At 45.2% G+C, this 25,921-nt stretch overlaps 1 protein-coding gene across 1 annotated transcript in view; it reads left to right on the top strand.

Moving 5' to 3' along the window:
- The window catches only part of LOC138854710 (uncharacterized), an 18,956-nt gene extending 2,609 nt beyond the window's left edge, over positions 1-16,347 (top strand). Inside the window, exons 3-4 of the mRNA XM_070099471.1 lie at positions 11,262-11,422; positions 15,560-16,347. Of these exons, the coding sequence (XP_069955572.1) occupies positions 11,262-11,422; positions 15,560-15,778 (380 nt within the window). The 3' untranslated portion in view covers positions 15,779-16,347. The remainder of the gene's footprint in view (positions 1-11,261; positions 11,423-15,559) is intronic.
- Positions 16,348-25,921: the final 9,574 nt, after the last annotated feature.

Here is a 25,921-nt window from a genome sequence, read left to right on the forward strand (position 1 = left end):
CCTGGTCCCTCTCTTCACTGACCGCTACTGGGTCCTCCCTCTCCCTGCTCCATGAGCTTTATCATACCTCGTCTTAAAACTATGTATAGTTCCTGCCTCCACTACATCGCTTGCCAGACTATCCCACTTCCTAACAACTTTGTGGCTGAAGAAATACTTCCTAACATCCCTTTGACTCATCTGAGTCTTCAGCTTCCAATTGTGACCTCTTGTTTCTTTGTCCCATCTCTGGAACATCCTGTCTCTGTCCACCTTCTCTATTCCACGCAGTATTTTGTATGTCGTTATCATGTCTCCCCTGACCCTCCTGTCCTCCAGTGTCGTCAGCCCGATTTCCCTCAACCTTTCTTTATAGGACATTCCCTTTAACTCTGGAACTAGCCTTGTTGCAAACCTTTGCACTTTCTCTAATTTCTTGACGTGTTTGACCAGGTGTGGGTTCCAAACTGGTGCTGCATACTCCAGTATGGCCCTGACGTACACAGTGTATAAAGTCTTGAACGATTCCTTACTGAGGTACCGGAACGCTATTCTCAGGTTTGCCAGGCGCCCATATGCCGCAAATTTAGGGGATTTGCTTAATATATCTGATATCTTATTTTCATTAACAAGATATCTTGGCACGTGACATATCTATACCTCTATATTCTTCAATAAGTGGACAATTAAGCACATAGTGTTCAAGATAGTGACCATAGAGCTGGCTACATACTTTGTACTTGATGTGATTATCATCTGTGTGTCTGTCAGACTGCCAGAAATACTTGTAACCAAGTCTAAGTCTGGCTACTACAACGAGATCAAAACGGAACTTAATGAACTATTAACTAGCATTTTAATATATATCTTCAAACAGGTGTAGTGTCTGATATGTGGAAGATGACTGATGTAATTCCTATTTTTAAATCAGGAGACAAGACATTACCATCAAATTACCGCCCAATAAGCCTAACCTCAATCGTAGACAAATTACTAGAGTCAATTATACCTGATATTATAAGAAGCCATCTTGAAAAGCATAATTTGGTTAATGATACTCAGTATGGATTTACGAGGGGCCGATCATGCCTAACTAATTTACTTTCTTCAGCATAGCATCTGAAGCAGTTGACCACTATAAAGAATTCGATATTATTTATTTAGATTTTAGTAAAGTTTTTGATGGAGTATCACACAAAAAACTGTTGAAGAAAGTGGCAGCTCATGGTATTGGGGGAAAAGTGTTGTCATGGATCGAGTTATGACTCACAGACAGGAAGCAGAAAGTGTTCATATACGGAGTAAAGTCTGAGTGGGGATCTGTAACAAGTGGCGTTCCACAGGGATCAGTTTGAGGCCCATCGTTGTTTATAATGTACATTAATAACCTTGACGAGAGAATTACTAGTGACATGGACAAATATGCGGATAACACGAAGATAAGCAGGATAATTGATTCAATGAAAGATATCAGGGAACTTCAGAGGGATTTAGACAAACTCATGTCGTGGTCAGGAAAGTGGCAGATGTAGTTCAGTGCAGACAAATGTAAAGTCCTGAAGCTCAGGAATCTTCGTAACCCTAGCACTTATAAACTAAATAATGTAGAACCTGATCATAGAGAATGCAAAAAGACTTAGGAATTATTGTAACCAGGAACCTGAAATCATGACAGCAATACCTAAGCATACGTAAAACGGCAAACTGACTACTGGAATTTATCAAGAAATATACATTAAATAACAGGAGTCCAGAGGTTATACTACAGGTCTACACATCATTAATAAGGCATAATTTAGATTATCAACATCGGTTCTGGCCTCCACATTACAGAATGGATAAATTCCTTACAGAACATTCGAAAAAGAATGAAAAACTTATTCCACTGCATAAGGAATCCTCCTTACGATGAGAGAAATTGGAACCCCTTAAATTATATTAACTTGCTAGACGAAGAATGATATAAACCTTGGTAATATATACCGATAAATTAGATTAGCAAGACAGGTAAGCAAACACTAGCACGTATTTATTACTAAATGTTACGGTCCTGGGACCTTGATCACTTCTGACATACAGACGTTAACAAGATAGTGTATGTAGGTGGAGAGTGAGGTGTGTCACATGGTGACCTGAGTGAGGTGTGAGTGTCACATGGTGACCTGAGTGAGGTGTGAGTGACACATGGTGACCTGAGTGAAGTGTGAGTGACACATGGTGACCTGAGTGAGGTGTGAGTGACACATGGTGACCTGAGTGAGGTGTGAGTGACACATGGTGACCTGAGTGAGGTGTGAGTGTCACAGGGTGGCCTGAGTGAGGTGTGAGTGTCACAGGGTGGCCTGAGTGAGGTGTGAGTGTCACAGGGTGGCCTGAGTGAGGTGTGAGTGTCACAGGGTGGCCTGAGTGAGGTGTGAGTGTCACAGGGTGGCCTGAGTGAGGTGTGAGTGTCACAGGGTGGCCTGAGTGAGGTGTGAGTGTCACAGGGTGGCCTGAGTGAGGTGTGAGTGTCACAGGGTGGCCTGAGTGAGGTGTGAGTGTCACAGGGTGGCCTGAGTGAGGTGTGAGTGTCACAGGGTGGCCTGAGTGAGGTGTGAGTGTCACAGGGTGGCCTGAGTGAGGTGTGAGTGTCACAGGGTGGCCTGAGTGAGGTGTGAGTGTCACAGGGTGGCCTGAGTGAGGTGTATCACTCACACCTCACTCAGGTCACCATGTGTCACTCACACCTCACTCAGGTCACCATGTGTCACTCACACCTCACTCAGGTCACCATGTGTCACTCACACCTCACTCAGGTCACCATGTGTCACTCACACCTCACTCAGGTTACCATGTGTCACTCACACCTCACTCAGGTCACCATGTGTCACTCACACCTCACTCAGGCCACCATGTGACACTCACACCTCACTCAGGTCACCATGTGTCACTCACACCTCACTCAGGTCACCATGTGTCACTCACACCTCACTCAGGTCACCATGTATCACTCACACCTCACTCAGGTCACCATGTGACACTCACACCTCACTCAGGTCACCATGTGTCACTCACACCTCACTCAGGTCACCATGTGTCACTCACACCTCACTCAGGTTACCATGTGTCACTCACACCTCACTCAGGTCACCATGTGACACTCACACCTCACTCAGGTCACCATGTGACACTCACACCTCACTCAGGTCACCATGTGACACTCACACCTCACTCAGGTCACCATGTGTCACTCACACCTCACTCAGGTCACCATGTGTCACTCACACCTCACTCAGGTCACCCTGTGTCACTCACACCTCACTCAGGCCACCCTGTGACACTCACACCTCACTCAGGTCACCATGTGACACTCACACCTCACTCAGGTCACCATGTGACACTCACACCTCACTCAGGTCACCATGTGACACTCACACCTCACTCAGGTCACCATGTGACACTCACACCTCACTCAGGTCACCATGTGACACTCACACCTCACTCAGGTCACCATGTGTCACTCACACCTCACTCAGGCCACCCTGTGACACTCACACCTCACTCAGGCCACCCTGTGACACTCACACCTCACTCAGGTCACCATGTGTCACTCACACCTCACTCAGGACACCATGTGTCACTCACACCTCACTCAGGTCACCATGTGTCACTCACACCTCACTCAGGCCACCCTGTGACACTCACACCTCACTCAGGTCACCATGTGTCACTCACACCTCACTCAGGTCACCATGTGTCACTCACACCTCACTCAGGCCACCCTGTGACACTCACACCTCACTCAGGCCACCCTGTGACACTCACACCTCACTCAGGTCACCATGTGACACTCACACCTCACTCAGGACACCATGTGTCACTCACACCTCACTCAGGCCACCCTGTGACACTCACACCTCACTCAGGTCACCATGTGACACTCACACCTCACTCAGGTCACCATGTGACACTCACACCTCACTCAGGTCACCATGTGACACTCACACCTCACTCAGGTCACCATGTGTCACTCACACCTCACTCAGGTCACCATGTGTCACTCACACCTCACTCAGGCCACCATGTGTCACTCACACCTCACTCAGGTCACCATGTGACACTCACACCTCACTCAGGCCACCCTGTGACACTCACACCTCACTCAGGTCACCATGTGACACTCACACCTCACTCAGGTCACCCTGTGTCACTCACACCTCACTCAGGCCACCCTGTGACACTCACACCTCACTCAGGTCACCATGTGACACTCACACCTCACTCAGGTCACCATGTGTCACTCACACCTCACTCAGGTCACCATGTGTCACTCACATCTCACTCAGGTCACCATGTGACACTCACACCTCACTCAGGTCACCATGTGTCACTCACACCTCACTCAGGTCACCATGTGACACTCACACCTCACTCAGGTCACCATGTGTCACTCACACCTCACTCAGGTCACCATGTGTCACTCACACCTCACTCAGGTCACCATGTGTCACTCACACCTCACTCAGGTCACCATGTGACACTCACACCTCACTCAGGTCACCATGTGTCACTCACACCTCACTCAGGCCACCTACATACACTGTCTTGTTAACTTCTGTATGTTAGAAGTGATCAAGGTCCCAGGACCGAAACGTTTTCTGTTAATACGCCCTAGTGTTTATTTACATATGTTGCTACACCAAGACGTAGAATGAGGGGGAGATATTACTGAATTGTATAAGCCACCAGGCCCGTGGCCTGGTGGCTAAAGTTCTCGCTTCACACGGTGAGTGTCCGGGTTCGATTCCCGGCTAGGGTAGAAACACTGGGTGTTTCCTTACACCGGGTGTCTATGTTCCCCATCAGTAAAATGGGTACCTGGGTGTTAGTGGACTGGTGTGGGTCACATCCTGGGTGTTAGTGGACTGGTGTGGGTCACATCCTGGGTGTTAGTGGACTGGTGTTGGTCGCATCCTGGGTGTTAGTGGACTGGTGTGGGTCACATCCTGGGTGTTAGTGGACTGGTGTGGGTCACATCCTGGGTGTTAGTGGACTGGGGTGGGTCACATCCTGGGTGTTAGTGGACTGGCGTGGGTCACATCCTGGGTGTTAGTGGACTGGTGTGGGTCACATCCTGGGTGTTAGTGGACTGGTGTGGGTCACATCCTGGGTGTTAGTGGACTGGTGTGGGTCACATCCTGGGTGTTAGTGGACTGGTGTGGGTCACATCCTGGGTGTTAGTGGACTGGTGTGGGTCACATTCTGGGTGTTAGTGGACTGGTGTGGGTCACATCCTGGGTGTTAGTGGACTGGTGTGGGTCACATCCTGGGCGTTAGTGGACTGGTGTGGGTCACATCCTGGGTGTTAGTGGACTGGTGTGGGTCACATCCTGGGTGTTAGGGGACTGGTGTGGGTCACATCCTGGGTGTTAGTGGACTGGGGTGGGTCACATCCTAGGTGTTAGTGGACTGGGGTGGGTCACATCCTAGGTGTTAGGCGACTGGGGTGGGTCACATCCTGGGCGTTAGTGGACTGGTGTTGGTCACATCCTGGGTGTTAGTGGACTGGTGTGGGTCACATCCTGGGTGTTAGTGGACTGGTGTGGGTCACATCCTGGGTGTTAGTGGACTGGTGTTGGTCGCATCCTGGGTGTTAGTGGACTGGTGTGGGTCACATCCTGGGCGTTAGTGGACTGGTGTGGGTCACATCCTGGGTGTTAGTGGACTGGTGTGGGTCACATCCTGGGTGTTAGGGGACTGGTGTGGGTCACATCCTGGGTGTTAGTGGACTGGTGTGGGTCACATCCTAGGTGTTAGTGGACTGGGGTGGGTCACATCCTAGGTGTTAGGCGACTGGGGTGGGTCACATCCTGGGCGTTAGTGGACTGGGGCGGGTCACATCCTGGGTGTTAGTGGACTGGTGTGGGTCACATCCTGGGTGTTAGTGGACTGGTGTGGGTCACATCCTGGGAGTTAGTGCGCTGGTGTGGGTCACATCCTGGGAACTGACCTAATTTGCGGGGATACCTTGTCATGCATTAAACCTTTTCAGTCTGGATACCTGGAATGTTTCAATTACTTTTTGACTGGATCCCTTTTGTCATGTGCGGGGAACACATGATGAATCCCTTTGTACAGCTGGTTTTTTTTTAAATCTGGGAACTGCCAGTCTGGATCCCTTTTACATTCGATACCTTGTACATGTTGGATCCCCAGTCCCCCAGGCCGAGGACTGACAACCCAAATTCAACTTAAGGGGTGATGGTGATTACATGCTTACTTTCCCCTACGTTCCTGCCTACCTCTTATTCGATTGAAGAACCCACCTTTAGGCGAAACTTTGAAAAAGTTTCCTTGTCTTACCGATTATACTACATTACCTTTGGGTATTTTTTGGCTAAATATACCCCATTGTTTTGGAAGATCCATAAAAAAGATATAAAAGAAAAGGAACTAATGTGAATTTTTTTGGGGAATTCGCCCCTTGGGGCTTTATCAAACCATTACAAAAAAACAAAGGGCAATTCTACCAACTTTATTATAACAATAGCATAACAATTCCCGTCTTCCTGGAGCTCAGAGAGGATCAACGACCAGTATACAGTCTGCTGTCTAACATAACTTAATTTATAACTAATTATGACTGTAACTACAACTACAACTGTTGTTGTAGTTGTAATTCCTGAAGGAGTCTTGGTGATGGGGGGGGGGTGATCAGTCAGTTAAGATGAAAGTTACCCAGAGTTGTGGTTGTGGTAGTTACAGTTGTGGTAGTTACAGTTGTGGTAGTTACAGTTGTGGTAGTTACGGTTGTGGTAGTTACGGTTGTGGTAGTTACAGTTGTGGTAGTTACAGTTGTGGTAGTTACAGTTGTGGTAGTTACGGTTGTGGTAGTTACAGTTGTGGTAGTTACGGTTGTGGTAGTTACAGTTGTGGTAGTTACAGTTGTGGTAGTTACAGTTGTGGTAGCTACGGTTGTGGTAGTTACGGTTGTGGTAGTTACGGTTGTGGTAGTTACGGTTGTGGTAGTTACAGTTGTGGTAGTTGCGGTTGTGGTAGTTACAGTCGTGGTAGTTACAGTTGTGGTAGTTACAGTTGTGGTAGTTACAGTTGTGGTAGTTACAGTTGTGGTAGTTACAGTTGTGGTAGTTACGGTTGTGGTAGTTACGGTTGTGGTAGTTACGGTTGTGGTAGTTACGGTTGTGGTAGTTACAGTTGTGGTAGTTACGGTTGTGGTAGTTACAGTTGTGGTAGTTACAGTTGTGGTAGTTACAGTTGTGGTAGTTACAGTTGTGGTAGTTACAGTTGTGGTAGTTACAGTTGTCGTAGTTACAGTTGTCGTAGTTACGATTGTGGTAGTTACGGTTGTGGTAGTTACAGTTGTGGTAGTTACGGTTGTGGTAGTTACGGTTGTGGTAGTTACGGTTGTGGTAGTTACAGTTGTGGTAGTTACAGTTGTGGTAGTTACAGTTGTGGTAGTTACGGTTGTGGTAGTTACAGTTGTGGTAGTTACGGTTGTGGTAGTTACAGTTGTGGTAGTTACAGTTGTGGTAGTTACAGTTGTGGTAGTTACAGTTGTGGTAGTTACAGTTGTGGTAGTTACAGTTGTGGTAGTTACAATTGTGGTAGTTACGGTTGTGGTAGTTACAGTTGTGGTAGTTACAGTTGTGGTAGTTACAGTTGTGGTAGTTACAGTTGTAGTAGTTACAGTTGTGGTAGTTACAGTTGTGGTAGTTACAGTTGTGGTAGTTACAGTTGTGGTAGTTACAGTTGTGGTAGTTACAGTTGTCGTAGTTACAGTTGTCGTAGTTACGATTGTGGTAGTTACGGTTGTGGTAGTTACAGTTGTGGTAGTTACGGTTGTGGTAGTTACGGTTGTGGTAGTTACAGTTGTGGTAGTTACAGTTGTGGTAGTTACAGTTGTGGTAGTTACAGTTGTGGTAGTTACGGTTGTGGTAGTTACGGTTGCGGTAGTTACAGTTGTGGTAGTTACAGTTTTCGTAGTTACAGTTGTGGTAGTTACGGTTGTGGTAGTTACGGTTGTGGTAGTTACATTTGTGGTAGTTACGGTTGTGGTAGTTACGGTTGTGGTAGTTACAGTTGTGGTAGTTACAGTTGTGATAGTTACAGTTGTGGTAGTTACGGTTGTGGCAGTTACGGTTGTGGTAGTTACGGTTGTGGTACAGTTGTAGTTACAGTTCTTGTAGTTACAGTTCTTGTAGTTACAGTTCTTGTAGTTACAGTTCTTGTAGTTGCTGTTGTGGTAGTTACGGTTGTGGTAGTTACGGTTGTGGTAGTTACGGTTGTGGTAGTTACGGTTGTGGTAGTTACGGTTGTGGTAGTTACAGTTGTGGTAGTTACAGTTGTGGCAGTTACGGTTGTGGTAGTTACAGTTATGGTAGTTACGGTTGTGGTAGTTACAATTATGGTAGTTACGGTTGCGGTAGCTACGGTTGTGGTAGTTACGGTTGTGGTAGTTACGGTTGTGGTAGTTATAGTTGTGGTAGTTACGGTTGTGGTAGTTACGGTTGTGGTAGTTACAGTTGTGGTAGTTACGGTTGTGGTAGTTACAGTTGTGGTAGTTACAGTTGTGGTAGTTACAATTGTGGTAGTTACGGTTTTGGTAGTTACAGTTGTGGTAGTTACGGTTGTGGTAGTTACGGTTGTGGTAGTTACAGTTGTGGTAGTTACGGTTGTGGTAGTTACAGTTGTGGTAGTTACAGTTGTGGCAGTTACGGTTGTGGTAGTTACAGTTATGGTAGTTACGGTTGCGGTAGTTACAGTTGTGGTACTTACAGTTGTGGTAGTTACGGTTGTGGTAGTTACAGTTATGGTAGTTACGGTTGCGGTAGTTACAGTTGTGGTAGTTACAGTTGTGGTAGTTACAGTTGTGGTAGTTACGGTTGTGGTAGTTACGGTTGTGGTAGTTACAGTTGTGGTAGTTACGGTTGTGGTAGTTACAGTTGTGGTAGTTACAGTTGTGGCAGTTACGGTTGTGGTAGTTACAGTTATGGTAGTTACGGTTGCGGTAGTTACAGTTGTGGTACTTACAGTTGTGGTAGTTACGGTTGTGGTAGTTACAGTTATGGTAGTTACTGTTGCGGTAGTTACGGTTGTGGTAGTTACGGTTGTGGTAGTTACGGTTGTGGTAGCTACAGTTGTGGTAGTTACGGTTGTGGTAGTTACGGTTGCGGTAGTTACAGTTGTGGTAGTTACAGTTGTGGTAGTTACAGTTGTGGTAGTTACAGTTGTGGTAGTTACGGTTGTGGTAGTTACAGTTGTGGTAGATACGGTTGTGGTAGTTACGGTTGTGGTAGTTACAATTGTGGTAGTTAAGGTTGTGGTACAGTTGTAGTTACAGTTGTGGTAGTTACAGCTGTGGTAGTTACGGTTGTGGTAGTTACAGTTGTGGTAGTTACGGTTGTGGTAGTTACAATTGTGGTAGTTAAGGTTGTGGTACAGTTGTAGTTACAGTTGTGGTAGTTACAGTTGTGGTAGTTACGGTTGTGGTAGTTACAGTTGTGGTAGTTACGGTTGTGGTAGTTACAGTTGTGGTAGTTACGGTTATGGTACAGTTGTGGTAGTTACAGTTGTGGTAGTTACGGTTATGGTACAGTTGTGGTAGTTACAGTTGTGGTAGTTACAACTATGGTAGCCTTTCATGAAGGAATCTTAGTGATCAATACTGGAGTGATGGTGGTTGTTGTGGTAGTTAAGGTTGTAACAGTAGTGATGGTGGTTGTTGTGGTAGTTAAGGTTGTAACAGTAGTGATGGTGGTTGTTGTGGTAGTTAAGGTTGTAACAGTAGTGATGGTGGTTGTTGTGGTAGTTAAGGTTGTAACAGTAGTGATGGTGGTTGTCGTGGTAGTTAAGGTTGTAACAGTAGTGATGGTGGTTGTTGTGGTAGTTAAGGTTGTAACAGTAGTGATGGTGGTTGTCGTGGTAGTTAAGGTTGTAACAGTAGTGATGGTGGTTGTCGTGGTAGTTAAGGTTGTAACAGTAGTGATGGTGGTTGTTGTGGTAGTTAAGGTTGTAACAGTAGTGATGGTGGTTGTTGTGGTAGTTAAGGTTGTAACAGTAGTGATGGTGGTTGTCGTGGTAGTTAAGGTTGTAACAGTAGTGATGGTGGTTGTCGTGGTAGTTAAGGTTGTAACAGTAGTGATGGTGGTTGTTGTGGTAGTTAAGGTTGTAACAGTAGTGATGGTGGTTGTCGTGGTAGTTAAGGTTGTAACAGTAGTGATGGTGGTTGTCGTGGTAGTTAAGGTTGTAACAGTAGTGATGGTGGTTGTCGTGGTAGTTAAGGTTGTAACAGTAGTGATGGTGGTTGTTGTGGTAGTTAAGGTTGTAACAGTAGTGATGGTGGTTGTCGTGGTAGTTAAGGTTGTAACAGTAGTGATGGTGGTTGTTGTGGTCTTAGCAGTAGTAACAGTAGTGATGGTGGTTGTTGTGGTCTTAGCAGTAGTAACAGTAGTGATGGTGGTTGTTGTGGTCTTAGCAGTAGTAACAGTAGTGTTGGTGGTTGTTGTGGTCTTAGCAGTAGTAACAGTAGTGTTGGTGGTTGTTGTGGTCTTAGCAGTAGTAACAGTAGTGTTGGTGGTTGTTGTGGTCTTAGCAGTAGTAACAGTAGTGATGGTGGTTGTTGTGGTCTTAGCAGTAGTAACAGTAGTGATGGTGGTTGTTGTGGTCTTAGCAGTAGTAACAGTAGTGTTGGTGGTTGTTGTGGTCTTAGCAGTAGTAACAGTAGTGTTGGTGGTTGTTGTGGTCTTAGCAGTAGTAACAGTAGTGTTGGTGGTTGTTGTGGTCTTAGCAGTAGTAACAGTAGTGATGGTGGTTGTTGTGGTCTTAGCAGTAGTAACAGTAGTGTTGGTGGTTGTTGTGGTCTTAGCAGTAGTAACAGTAGTGTTGGTGGTTGTTGTGGTCGTAGCAGTAGTAACAGTAGTGATGGTGGTTGTTATGGTCGTAGCAGTAGTAACAGTAGTGATGGTGGTTGTTGTGGTCGTAGCAGTAGTAACAGTAGTGATGGTGGTTGTTGTGGTCGTAGCAGTAGTAACAGTAGTGATGGTGGTTGTTGTGGTAGTTAAGGTTGTAACAGTAGTAGCAACAATAGTGATGGTGGTTGTTGTGGTAGTTAAGGTTGTAACAGTAGTAGTAACAATAGTGATGGTGGTTGTTGTGGTCGTAGCAGTAGTAACAATAGTGATGGTGGTTGTTGTGGTAGTTAAGGTTGTAACAGTAGTGATGATTGCTGTTGTGGTAGTTATGGTTGTAGTAACAGTGGTATTAACAGTCTTGTATCAACACAGACTTCCTGGATGAGGTGCTTAACACATACTACACCATCATTGACACTGACTACACCTCCTACGCCTTGGATCTAGAATGCCAGTCCTGGGGTTTTTTCAAACGAGTCTCAGCCACAATACTCAGCAGATCCAAGGAGCTCCCAGCTGAGAAAATTACTGAGGTAAGCTAATTCTCCTTCAAGAATGTCATTTAACCCACTTCCCAACCCATTTCTTCTCTCAGTGACTGCCAAAATATATTTAATTTCTAATTATTTCTAAAAAATATTGATGTGAAATGACAGAAATATTACTGGAGAGGAGGCACAGTTAGTGGCTCCCACTCCAGAACAACAGTCAGTGGCTTCCACTCCAGAGCAACAGTCAGTGGCTCCCACTCCAGAACAACAGTCAGTGGCTCCCACTCCAGAACAACAGTCAGTGGCTCCCACTCCAGAACAACAGTCAGTGGCTCCCACGCCAGAACAACAGTCAGTGGCTCCCACTCCAGAACAACAGTCAGTGGCTCCCACTCCAGAACAACAGTCAGTGGCTTCCACTCCAGAACAACAGTCAGTGGATCCCACTCCAGAACAACAGTCAGTGGCTCCCACTCCAGAACAACAGTCAGTGGCTCCCACTCCAGAACAACAGTCAGTGGCTCCCACTCCAGAACAACAGTCATTGGCTCCCACTCCAGAACAACAGTCAGTGGCTCCCACTCCAGAACAACAGTCAGTGACTCCCACTCCAGAACAACAGTCAGTGGCTCCCACTCCAGAACAACAGTCAGTGGCTCCCACTCCAGAACAACAGTCAGTGGCTCCCACTCCAGAACAACAGTCATTGGCTCCCACTCCAGAACAACAGTCAGTGGCTCCCACTCCAGAACAACAGTCAGTGGCTCCCACTCCAGAACAACAGTCAGTGGCTCCCACTCCAGAACAACAGTCAGTGGCTCCCACTCCAGAACAACAGTCAGTGGCTCCCACTCCAGAACAACAGTCAGTGGCTCCCATTCCAGAACAACAGTCAGTGGCTCCCACTCCAGAACAACAGTCAGTGGCTTCCACTCCAGAACAACAGTCAGTGGCTCCCATTCCAGAACAACAGTCAGTGGCTCCCACTCCAGAACAACAGTCAGTGGCTCCCACTCCAGAACAACAGTCAGTGGCTCCCACTCCAGAACAATAGTCAGTGGCTCCCATTCCAGAGCAACAGTCAGTGGCTCCCACTCCAGAACAACAGTCAGTGGCTCGTACTCCAGAACAACAGTCAGTGGCTCCCACTCCAGAACAACAGTCAGTGGCTCCCACTCCAGAACAATAGTCAGTGGCTCCCATTCCAGAACAACAGTCAGTGGCTCCCACTCCAGAACAACAGTCAGTGGCTCGCACTCCAGAACAACAGTCAGTGGCTCCCACTCCAGAACAACAGTCAGTGGCTCCCACTTCAGAACAACAGTCAGTGGCTCCCACACCAGAACAGCAGACATTAGTGCCAACTAAAACCCACATACATACCATCAATATGACGTTTGTATCTGCAAACATACAGGATCTATAGCCATCAACAAACAACAAAATATCTTTCATCAGTGGACTGCTCACGGAGTTAATTGCAGTGTTTGTGGCTTTCACAGAGACCCACATAAAAGATCACTTTGACAAAGAAATATGGATGACAAGCTATAATTTATTCAGATGCGACAGAATAAACAGGCAACAAGGGGGGTTGGCCTCTATGTCACAGAGTCGCTGGGAACTACTAAACACCACAAATAATGTGGTCGATGTTTTGGCAGTAAAGACTGTCATTGTGCCACCCACCAGATCAACTTCCCAACAATTCAAGGAACGCTTTTGAAAATTGACTACTGTCTAGAAAATCTCCCAACCCCAGGGAGATTTCAGCTTAAGACACCTAAAATTCACACACACATGAGCTATTAAATCTCTGCAACAAATTCACCTTAAGACAGCAAATAGTGGAACCAACGTGACTGGAAAATACACTTGACCGTATATTCAATAATAATGATGATCTGTTACGAAATATAACATTATCAAGAACATTACACTCAGATCACAACATAACAAAAGTACAGACATGTATGTGCAGGGCTCCTGACCAAGAAAATGTTATCAGTTATGAGGGAGTCTTCACCAAATTCAATTTCAATAACAAAAGCATAAAGTGGGATCAAGTCAACTATGTGCTAAGAAGATGTAAACTTGAAAGAGAGAGACGCTCCCTGTACAGGCAAAGGAGAAGAATCACAGAGCTACTGAAAGGGACCAGTAAATATGAAATATGGATGGAGGCACCGGCCAGAGAAATAGTAAGCATCGAAATTAAGCTAAAATAATCATACAGGAGCCAAGAAACACAAGAACTTAAATCCATAAATGAAACTAAAAATAAAAAATATTTCTTTCCTTATGCCAAACCTAGAGTAAAAACCACATCCAGTATTGGACCTCCGGTTAAACAAGGGTTTAGTGAGCCGTTAATCAGACTATGGGTCGACAACTTACATTTTTTTTATACCCAAGACTCAAAATTTGGTTAATTCAAGAATTTTGGATATAACCCTATCACCACAGCAATAAACGACATGTCCATGCACTCTGCCTCAGGCCCAGACTCGTGGCTGTGTGTTCATCAAGGACTGTAATAAACCTCTTTCGCGAGCCTTAAATATTTTATGGAGAAAGAGCATAGACACAGAGATCATCCCACAGTCACTAAAAACACTAGACATAGCCCCAATCCACAAAGATGGCAGTGAAGCAATTACAGACCTATAGCACTAACGTCCCACATCATAAAAATCTTTAAAAGGGTTCTAAGAAGTAAGATTAACTACCTAGAAACCCATCAGTTACACAACCCAGGGCAACACGGGTTTAGAGCAGGTCGCTCCTGTCTGTCCCAGCTACTGGACCACTATGACAAGGTCCTGGATGCACTAGAGGACAAACAAAATGCGGATGTAGTATACACAAACAATGCGAGAGACTTCAACAAGTGTGATCATGGTGTAACAGCACACAGAATGTGTGATAAAGGAATAACGGGAAAAGATGTTAGATGGATCTATAACTTCCTGACAAACAGAACACAAAGAGTAATAGTAAACAGAATAAAGTTTGAGGCGGAACAGTGAAAACCTTTGTTCCACAAGGCACAGTACTCACTCCCATCTTGTTCTTCATCCTCATACCTGACAGAAAGAGATGTAAGACACAGCACTGTGTCTTTCTTTGCAGATGACACCGGATTCTGCACAACCGTGACACTGAAAATCTCCAAGCGGATATTAACTAAGTCTTTAAATGGTATTCAGAAAACAAAATGAAGTTCATGGAAGACAAGTTTCAATTACTCCGCTATGGAAAACTCGAGGAAATAAAACCGTATCAGAGTATAAAACAAATTCCAATCGCTCAATAGAGTGAAAACCTAATGTGAAGGACCTGGGAGTGATAATGTCATGGAATCTCACTTTCAAAGATCACAACAATGCTAGAAAAATGACGGGATGGATACTGAGAACCTTTAAAATTAGGGATGACAAACCCATGATGATTCTCTTCAAGTCCCTTGTTCTCTCTAGGCTGGTCTATTAAAGCACCTAAATTACTGGGAACGGTTGAAGGGCTTCGATCTGTACTTCTTGGAATGCAGGCGAGAAAGAAACGTAATAATATACACTTGGAAAATCCTAGAGGGACTAGTCCAAAATCTACACAAGGAAATCACTCCCTATGAAAGCAAAAGACTCGGCAGGAGATGCAACATTTCCCCAATGAAAATCAGGGGCGCCACGAGTACACTGAGAGACAACACAATAAGTGTCAGGGGCCCAAGACTGTTCAACTGCCTCCCAGCATACATAAGGGGGATTGCCAATAGACCCTTGACTGTCTTCAAAAAGGCATTGGACAGGTACCTAAAATCAGTACCTGACCAACCGGACTGTGGTTCGTACGTCGGCTTGCGTGAGGCCAACAGTAACAGCCTGGTTGATCAGGCCCTGACCCACCATGAGTCCTGGTCATGGGGGAGTTGGCCCCTGGAACATCCCCCAGGTATATTCTCCAACTTAAAAATCATTAGTTTAGAAGTTAATTCATTTTCCACCTTATTAAAACCAAAAAAATAATCTTTTACCCAATTTTACTAAATATATCTCTTCTTCCAATTTAAAAGAACATTTATAGTGGCTATTTAGTGTTCTTCAGGGAATGAAAGATCATAAAATCTCTGTTTTAATCAAAATTTCTCACAAAATCTTGTGTCGTCACCCACCACAGCTGGAAAATACATTGTCTACGAAGTACAAGATCGACCTGACTCGACTGAACACCATCGACCACAGTAACTGCTTCAGCGCCACTGATGTCGACTACAACATCAAGATTGATGCCAATGGTCTCAGTCTACTGGGTCTCCTGAGTGATGACAACCTGACTCAAATCCATACCGTTGATGCAGCTGAAGCTTACTTAAATATTTCGGAAAATCTGGCTTAGTTGAAGCCTGCTCCACCTGTAGGCCTGCTTTCGGTTTTATAGGCCTTTTCTTTTGGTCTACTTGATCTGACACAAAGAAAAAGTTAATCTTAATTTTTAAGGCCTATTTTATGACTTAAGGCTTATACTGACAACCAGTTGGGCTTTAGGCCAACTGTCTGTCTACTGTAAGCCTACTCACTGCCTTCTGGTCTACTCTCCACTTTCTGCCTACTCTAAGCCTACTTTCTGCCTTTAGGGTCACTTTCTGCCTACTCAAGCCTGCTTCCTGCCTTCAGGACCACTTTCTGCCTACTCTAAGCCTACGTTCTGCCTTCAGGCCCACGTTCTGCCTACTCTAAGCCTACTTTCTGCCTTCAGGCCCACTTTCTACCTACTAAAAGCCTATTTTCGGCTCTTGGAATCGGTCATTGCATATTCAAAGTCGTCCCTCAAAGACCTATCTCACAATTAAAGTGTTACCTAAGCCCTATTCTGCACCACTCACTTCCACAGGTAAATAGGAACCTAAGCACCTTGACCCTAATTAAGAGAATTAGGTGGTCATAATAAAATATATTGGAATTTAATTAGTTGTTATTTATGTACAGTGGTACCTAGGGATATGAACCTAATTCGTTCCAGGAGGCTGTTCAAGTGCCGATCTAAATATGAACCTACTGGAACCTACTGGACCAGGTTCATAGTGAGTTTAATAAACAATTTCGAACCTTACTGAGAGGTATTGAGGAATTAATTAAACAGGTGGGAGACACTACATTACATGTACGGTCTGATTAAAACCCACAAGCCAGGTTTCCTAGTGAGAAATATTTGCCTCGGCCACATTTGTCCGGTCAAAATGGTTGGTAAAAATATTAAGTTCAATACTAGGCAACATTTCTGAAGATAAAGAACAATATTGATCTCATTGACAAATTACAAATTGTTTATATGTCTAATAATTTTGCGCTAGTAAATTTTGATGTTAGGGTGCTGTCTACCTGTCTACCTGTCTACCTGTCTACCTGTCTAAGTGCTTGTTCCCGATCTGCTGTCTTATCCACACTTCTCCATGACTTTCGATAAGAATACCATTATTGATTTGATAAAGTCGTGTGTAGTTGATCGTAAGCTTGAGTTTGAAGGGTAATATTACGCTCAAAGGTATGGAATGGCAATGGGTAATCCACTGTCTCTCTTATTAAGCAATCTGTATATGGAGTTTCTCAAGGTTAGACTGTTGGAAAACATGGTGCCCTGTAGACCTAAATGGTTCGGATATGTGGATGACATCTTGTGTCTTTGGCCAAATGATATGACCCTTGATACATTTTAACGAAGACTTAACACTCTAGTTCCGTCTATTAAATTCACTGTGGAGAAAGAAGTACAATCTGAACTTCCATTCTTAAATGTGTTGATATACCGGGTTGATAGAAAGTTTAAGTATACAGGAAGGCCAGTAATGTGTGTTCACGTATTCACTATCCTAAGGAGTTTGTGGAATCAGCATTTCTGGGATCTAGGAAAACTTATTACAGGACAACTGAATCTAGGAAAGCACCTCAGACCAAGCATATGCTGGTTCTCCCATTCAATGAGTATCTATCTATCCTGTCGAATGCCCTTTAAAAGGTTTAATATACAAGTAGATTTTAAGAATTCACAGATTATTAAAAGCATTTTGAGAAAGAATTCTCCTCAACAATGTATTGGTGGTGATGCCTGCAACTTATGTGAAACAGACCAGCAAACCTCTAGATGTTAGGATATCACAACAATGACATTTGATACGAATCAAATGAAATTTTCAGCCATATTAGAGTCTGCAATAACTCTGCAAATTGGTCATGACTAAATTAATACATAGCATTAGAAATCTTCCTTATGAAGAAAGATTGAAGTCTTTTAATTTATATTCACTTGTTAGACGAAGAATGAGGGGAGACCTGATCGAAGTGTATAAGTGGAAGATAGGTATTAATAAAGGGGATATAAATAAGGTCTTGAGGATGTCTCTCCAAGACAGAACCCACAGTAGTGAATTTAAATTAGATAAGTTTAGATTTAGAAAGGACATAGGACAGTATTGGTTTGGAAATAGGGTAGATGATGAGTGGAACAGTCTACCTAGTTGGGTTATTGAGGCTAGGACTTTGGGTAGTTTCAAATTTAGGTTGGATAAGTACATGAGTGGGAGGGGTTGGATTTGAGAGGGACTTTCACATCAGAGCTTATTTCTTGGGTGGCATTGAAATTTGGGTTGTTTTATGAGTGGGATGAATTGTAAAGGACCTGCCTAGTATGGGCCAATAGGCCTGCTGCAGTGTTCCTCCTTTCTTATGTTCTTATGTTCATTGTCCCTTATTCCACTTGGTGTGAAATAAATATTGTAGACTCGGCAATTATAAAACTTGATAAATATTCAGTATATAATAACAGTGGTGGCTTATTCAAACCTGATTCATTTATAGTTGAGGCTATCATGCACAGCCTAAAAGACGACTAATATATGAATGCCTTGTATTGTCTTAAGTGATGTTGTAGTTCCACACCAAGGAGTTAGGACCTGTTTTCCTGCTTGCTTAATGGATAGATCTGCGTCTGTCCAAGAATCTTGTGGATATATAAACTATGGCCGTCTTTCTATGGATAAACTACAGATGTCTACCATTAGTTTTAAGTGTATCGGCAGTGGGCCCGTTTTCTAAACATACAACAAATTCCTAGGACAACTACCAGGTATATCTATAGTCAGACTGTAAAATCTTTTATATCGTATCGAAGTCTGGCCGAATATTTTGATAATTGTTATGTTACTAATGTTACATTCGTTAGGTCGTTATTGGCTGTCTTCCAGTGCTTTAATATTCAGTCTTTCTGGCACTGGGCACTGGTATACCTGAGGCACTGAGCACTAGTATGCCTGGGGCACTTAGTGTCTCCTGCCTCCCTACCTCACTCGAGCTGGGACTTCCTCCTCTTTTCTGCAGCATTACCAGCTCTTAATGATGTGTTGATTACAACATGAAAGGCCTAAAGCTATTATTCAACTCCCCCCGTGGTTGTTTTGCTTGCACACACACACACACACACAGTGTGTGTGTGTGTGAAGAGGCGGGGCCAGGAGCTATGACTCGACCCCTGCAACCACAAATAGGTGAGTACAAATAGGTGAGTACACACACACACACACACACACACACACACACACACACACACACACACACACACAAACACACACACACACACACACACACACACACACACACAAACACACACACACACAAACACACACACACACACACACACACACACACACACACACACACACACACACACACACACACACACACACACACACACACACACACACACACAGCTCTGTGTGAAATTGGAAAAGAGGTTGGAGAAGGAGACGAAGAATTGGGAGGCACAAGTCGAAACTGCAGTAGCCAGGGTAAGGGTCCTAGAATTTGAGGTAAAGAGGCTGAAGCAAGTCTCAGGGGCAGTGACCAGAGAAGACACAGCATATGAAGCAGAGAGGCTGAACAGGAAGGAAGGAAGGAGATATGAATTATGCTAAGGTCATATCAGCCTGCAAAGAAGGGCCAAGGAGTGAAAGGGAAGAGCAGCTGGGTGCAGATGGAGAGGGAGACAGGTCGAATGCTGAAGCACAACCATGCTACCAAGAGTCACTGGAAAAATAAAGGGAGAAAATGACCACATACAGACAGGAACCAGAGTCACAGAGGGAGAGGCAATGGGAGGAGGAAAGGGCAAAATCAGTGTTTATCCATGGGCTTCGGGAGAGAGAGGAAAGGACACACACTGAAAGACGGCAGGCAGAAAGAAAGGAGATTGAGAAAATCATCACGGAACTAGGGGGGGGGCAGACATGGACGAGATTGTAAATTTTCAGAGAATAGGGGAATACTTGAAGGGGAGAAACCGACCGATCAAGCTGATTCTCAGGACAGAAACAGTGCGGAACAGGATCCTCCAAGAGAAACCACGGTTGAAAAACTCGGAAGAGTACAAGAAGGTGTTCCTAGAGAGAGACAGAACACAAACAGAGCAACAGCAGCTGAGGGAGAGGACAAAAAAGCGAAAGGAGCTAGGAAAGGAGACAAGGATGGACCCAGCAGAGATTAATCAGAGCAGAACAGAGCAGCAAGGGCAAGCACTCACACAACTATCCTCAGAACCCCACAACCTATCACACCATCCCAACACACACTACAATCCATACCCACAGCTTCCACCCAACCGCCAACTATAGAATCCCACAGTATGCTACCAGGTCTCCCACCCCCACAGGCCGCCCAAACCACAGTGTTGGAAAGGAAACTGAAGGTAAGGTACACAAGCGCTGATGGAATAACAAACAAGTGGGAGGAGTGGCACGAAAGAGTCAAAGAGGCATCACTGGACATCATAGCTCTCACAGAAACCAAGCTTACACGTATGATAACAGATGCCATCTTTCCAATGGAATACCAGATCCTAAGGAAAGACAGAAGGAACAGGGGAAGGGTGGAGGAGTGGCACTGCTGATCAAAAACCGATGGAATTTTGATGAGCTGGAGAAAGGAGACAGCGGAGAAGAAAGTGATTACATAGCGGAAACGCTTCACTCTGGAGGTCCCAAGGTGGTAATTGCAGTGATGTATAACCCACCACAGAACAGCAGGAGGCCAGGGCAAGAGTATGCCGAGAGCAATAAAGCGATGGTTGACACACTGGCTGCAGTGGCCAGAAGAGTTCATGCATGCAGGGCAAAGCTCTTGATCATGGGTGACTTTAACCACAAGGAGATCGACTGGGAGAACTTGGAGCCACAAGGAGGGTCAAGATACATGGAGGGCTAAGATGGTGGAGGTGGTACTGGAAAACTTCATGTACCAACACATATGGGACACTACAAGAGAGAGAGGAGAGGATGAACCAGCAAGACTGGACTTAGTATTCACCTTGAGCATTGCAGATATTGAGGACATCACATTTCAAAGACCCCTTGTGGCCAGCGATCATGTGGTTTTGAGCTTCGAATACACAGTAGAGCTACAAGTGGAGGGGGAAGCAGGAAGGCCAGGACGAATGAAACCAAACTACAAGAAAGGGGGCTACACGGGAATGAGGAACTTCCTGAACGAGGTTCAGTGGGACAGAGAACTGGCAGGGAAGTCAGTTAATGAGATGATGGAATATGTAGCAACAATGTGCAAGGAGGCTGAGGAGAGGTTTGTACCCAAGGGAAACAGGAATAATGAAAAAGCCAGGATGAGCCCATGGTTCACCCAAAGGTGCAGGGAGGCAAAAACCAAGTGTGCTAGGGAATGGAAGAAATATAGAAGGCAAAGGACCCAGGAGAATAAGGAGAGCAGTCGTAGGGCCAGAAACGAATATGCACAGATAAGAAGGGAGGCCCAACGACAATATGAAAACGACATAGCAGCGAAAGCCAAATCTGACCCGAAGCTGTTATACAGCCACATCAGGAGGAAAACAACAGTCAAGGGCCAGGTAATCAGGCTAAGGAAGGAGGAGAGACAACAAGAAATGACCGTGAAGTATGTGAGGAACTCAAAAAGAGATTCAAAGAAGTGTTCACAGAGGAGACAGAAGGGGCTCCAGAAAGATGGAGATGTGGGGCACATCACCATGTGCTGGACACAGTACTCACAACCGAGGAAGAAGTGAAGAGGCTTCTGAGTGAGCTAGATACCTCAAAGGCAATGGGGCTGGATAACATCTCTCCATGGGTCCTGAGAGAGGGAGCAGAGGCGCTTCGTGTACCCCTAACAACAACATTCAATACATCTATCGAAACAGGGAGATTGCCTGAAGCATGGAAGACTGCAAATGTAGTCCCAATCTTTAAAAAAGATGACAGACATGAAGCACTAAACTACAGACCAGTGTCACTGACATGTATAGTATGCAAAATCATGGAGAAGATTATCAGGAGAAGAGTGGTGGAACACCTAGAAAGGAACGATCTCATCAACAGCAGCCAACATGGTTTCAGGGACGGGAAATCCTGTGTCACAAACCTACTGGAGTTTTATGACATGGTGACAGCAGTAAGACAAGAGAGAGAGGGGTGGGTGGATTGCATTTTCTTGGACTGCAAGAAGGCGTTTAACACAGTACCACACAAGAGATTAGTGCAAAAACTGGAGGACCAAGCAGTGATAATAGGGAAGGCACTACAATGGATCAGGGAATACTTGTCAGGAAGACAGCAGCGAGTCATGGTACGTGGCGAGGTGTCAGAGTGGGCACCTGTGACCAGCGGGGTCCCACAGGGGTCAGTCCGAGGACCAGTGCTGTTTCTGGTATTTGTGAACGACATGACGGAAGGAATAAAATCCTAGGTGTCCCTGTTTGCAGATGACGTGAAGTTGATGAGAAGAATTCATTCGATCGAAGACCAGGCAGAACTACAAAGGGATCTGGACAGGCTGCAGACATGGTCCAGCAATTGGCTCCTGAAGTTCAATCCCACCAAGTGCAAAGTCATGAAGATTGGGAAAGGGCAAAGAAGACCGCAGACAGAGTACAATCGATGGGGGCCAGAGACTACAAACCTCACTCAAGGAAAAAGATCTTGGGGTGAGTATAACACCAGGCACATCTCCTGAAGCGCACATCAACCAAATAACTGCTGCAGCATATGGGCGCCTAGCAAACCTCAGAACAGCATTCCGACATCTTAATAAGGAATCGTTCAGGACCCTGTACACCGTGTACGTTAGGCCCATATTGGAGTATGCGGCACCAGTTTGGAATCCACACCTAGCCAAGCACGTAAAGAAACTAGAGAAAGTGCAAAGGTTTGCAACAAGACTAGTACCAGAGCTAAGAGGTATGTCCTACGAGGAGAGGTTAAGGAAAATCAACCTGACGATACTGGAGGACAGGAGAGATAGGGGGGACATGATAACGACTTTCAAAATACTGAGAGGAATTGACAAGGTGGACAAAGACAGGATGTTCCAGAGACTGGACACAACAACAAGGGGACACAGTTGGAAGTTGAAGACACATATGAATCACAGGGATGTTACGAAGTATTTCTTCAGCCACAGAGTAGTCAGGAAGTGGAATAGTTTGGGAAGCGATGTAGTGGAGGCAGGATCTATACATAGTTTTAAGCAGAGGTACGATAAAGCTCATGGTTCAGGGAGAGTGAAATAGTAGCGATCAGTGAAGAGGCGGGGCCAGGAGCTTGGTCTCGACCCCTGCATCCTCAACTAGGTGAGTACACACACACACACACACTCACACAGACACACACTCATACACACAGACACACACTCACACACACACACACACATATATATATATATATATATATATATATATATATATATATATATATATATATATATATATATATATATATATCCACCAACGTGACCCAGTTTTAGCAACATCACACAAGTGACCTTACACAGTCGGTCAGTGGTAAGGTCACTTATATCTGTACACATGTTTGTGTTTTTTGCTCTCTCTCTCTCTCTCTCTCTCTCTCTCTCTCTCTCTCTCTCTCTCTCTCTCTCTCTTTCTCCAGAGATAGTACAGTGTAGTACCAAGATGATACTATCACTAGAGATAGTACAGTGTACTCACAACACTCTTGCTCATATATGACGGGAGGTAACTGAGCAGTCGTGGGCCCCTGACACTTATTGTTTGTCACTATGGGTTATATAGCACCGTCTGCTTTCATAGGGAGATAATTGTTGGGAAGTTGCATCAGGAGGCTTCTAAACAAACACAATGACCAGGTTTTGGCTTTCAGTCTTTACTGCCAAAACTTCAACTACATCATTTGTGGTGTTTAGCAGTTGCGAGCAAATGAGTGACTCTGTGACACACAGGTCAACCGGCACCACTGATCGCCCACCTGATGTAAACACGATGCACCCTTGATGCAAACACAATCTTTTTAATTTTTGAGTCAAAAAACTTTTTCCGGTCCACTGATACCATTGACTGACTACTGACGTACCACTGATGTACCCCCTGATCAACCACTGATCCCCACTGACTGTAACTTTTAAAAACCACTGTGACCACTGATCGTACCACTGATCAGCCACATCTGTACCACTGACGAAATTCCACTGACGAAACCATTGCTGATCACCACTAACTGTACCACTGACTGTACCACTGACTGTACCACTGACTGTACCAATGACTGTACCACTGAATCTAACACTGACTCTACCACTGACTTTACCACTGACAGTACCACTGACTCTACCACTGACTCTACCACTGACAGTACCACTGACTCTACCACTGACTCTACCACTGACAGTACCACTGACTGTACCACTGACTCTAACACTGACTGTACTACTGACTGTACCACTGACTCTACCTCTGACTCTACCACTGACAGTACCACTGACTCTACCACTGACTCTACCACTGACAGTACCACTGACTGTACCACTGACTCTAACACTGACTGTACTACTGACTGTACCACTGACTCTACCACTGAATCTACCACTGACAGTACCACTGCCTGTAAGACTGACTGTACCACTGAATGTACAACTGACTGCACCACTTTCTGTACCACTGTCTGTACCACTGGCTGTACAACTGACTGTACCACTGACTGTAAGACAGATTGTACCACTGACTACACAACTTACTGTTCCACTGACTGTACCACTGACTATAACACTGACTCTACCACTGACTGTACCACTGACTGTACCACTGACTGTACAGCTGACTGTCCCACTGACTGCACCACTGACTGCACCACTGACAGTACCACTGTCTGTACCACTAACTGTACCACTGACTGTTCCACTGACATTACCACTGACTGTACCATTGACTGTATCACTGACTGTATCTCTGGCTGTACCACTGACTGCACTACTGACAGTACCAGTGTACCACTGACTGTACCACTGACTGCACCACTGACTGTACCACTGACTGTACCACTGACTGTACCACTAACTGTACCACTGACTGCACCACTCACTGTACCACTAACTGTACCACTGACTGCACCACTGACTGTACTACTGACAACACCACTGACTGTACCACTGACTGTACCACTGACAACACCACTAACTGTACCACTGACTGCACCACTGACTGTACCACTGACAACACCACTGATTGTACCACTGAATGTACCACTTACTGCACCACTGATTGTACCACTGACTGTACCACTGACTGCACCACTGACTGTACCACTGACAACACCACTGATTGTACCACTGACAACACCACTGATTGTACCACTGAATGTACCAATGACTGCACCACTGACTGTACCACTGACGGTACCACTGACTGTACCGCTGACTGTACCACTGACTGCACCACTGACTGTACCACTGACTGTATCACTGACTGTGCCACTGACTGCACCACTACCACTGAATATACCAATAACTGTACCACTGACTGTACCACTAACTGTACCACTAACTGTACCACTGACTGTACCACTGACTGTACCAATAACTGTACCACTGACTGTACCACTGACTGCACCACTGACTGTACCACTGACTGTACCACTGACTGCACCACTGACTGTACCACTGACTGCACCACTGACTGTACCACTGACTGTACCACTGAATGCACCACTGACTACCACTGACTGTACCTCTGACTGTACCACTAACTGTACCACTGACAGCACCACTGACTGTATCACTGACTGCACCACTGACTGTACCACTGTACCACTGACTCTACCACTGACTCTACCGCTGACTATACCACTGACTCTACCACTGACAGTACCACTGACTCTACCATTGACTCTACCACTGACTGTACAAATAACTGTACCACTGATTGTACCACTGACTGTACCACTGACTGTACCACTAACTGTACCACTTATTGTACCATTAACTGTACCACTGACTGTACCACTGATTGTACCACTGACTGTACCACTGACTGTACCATGACTGTACCACTGACTGTGCCACTGACTCTACTGACTGTACCACTGACTGCACCACTGACTGTACCACTGACTGCACCACTGACTGTACCACTGACTGACTGACACCACTGACTGTACCACTGACTGTACCACTGACCACTGCACTGTATCACTGACTGCACTACTGACTGACTGTACCA

This window comes from Cherax quadricarinatus, chromosome 67, assembly GCF_038502225.1.
Source record: "Cherax quadricarinatus isolate ZL_2023a chromosome 67, ASM3850222v1, whole genome shotgun sequence".
Taxonomy (NCBI): Eukaryota; Metazoa; Arthropoda; class Malacostraca; order Decapoda; family Parastacidae; genus Cherax; species Cherax quadricarinatus.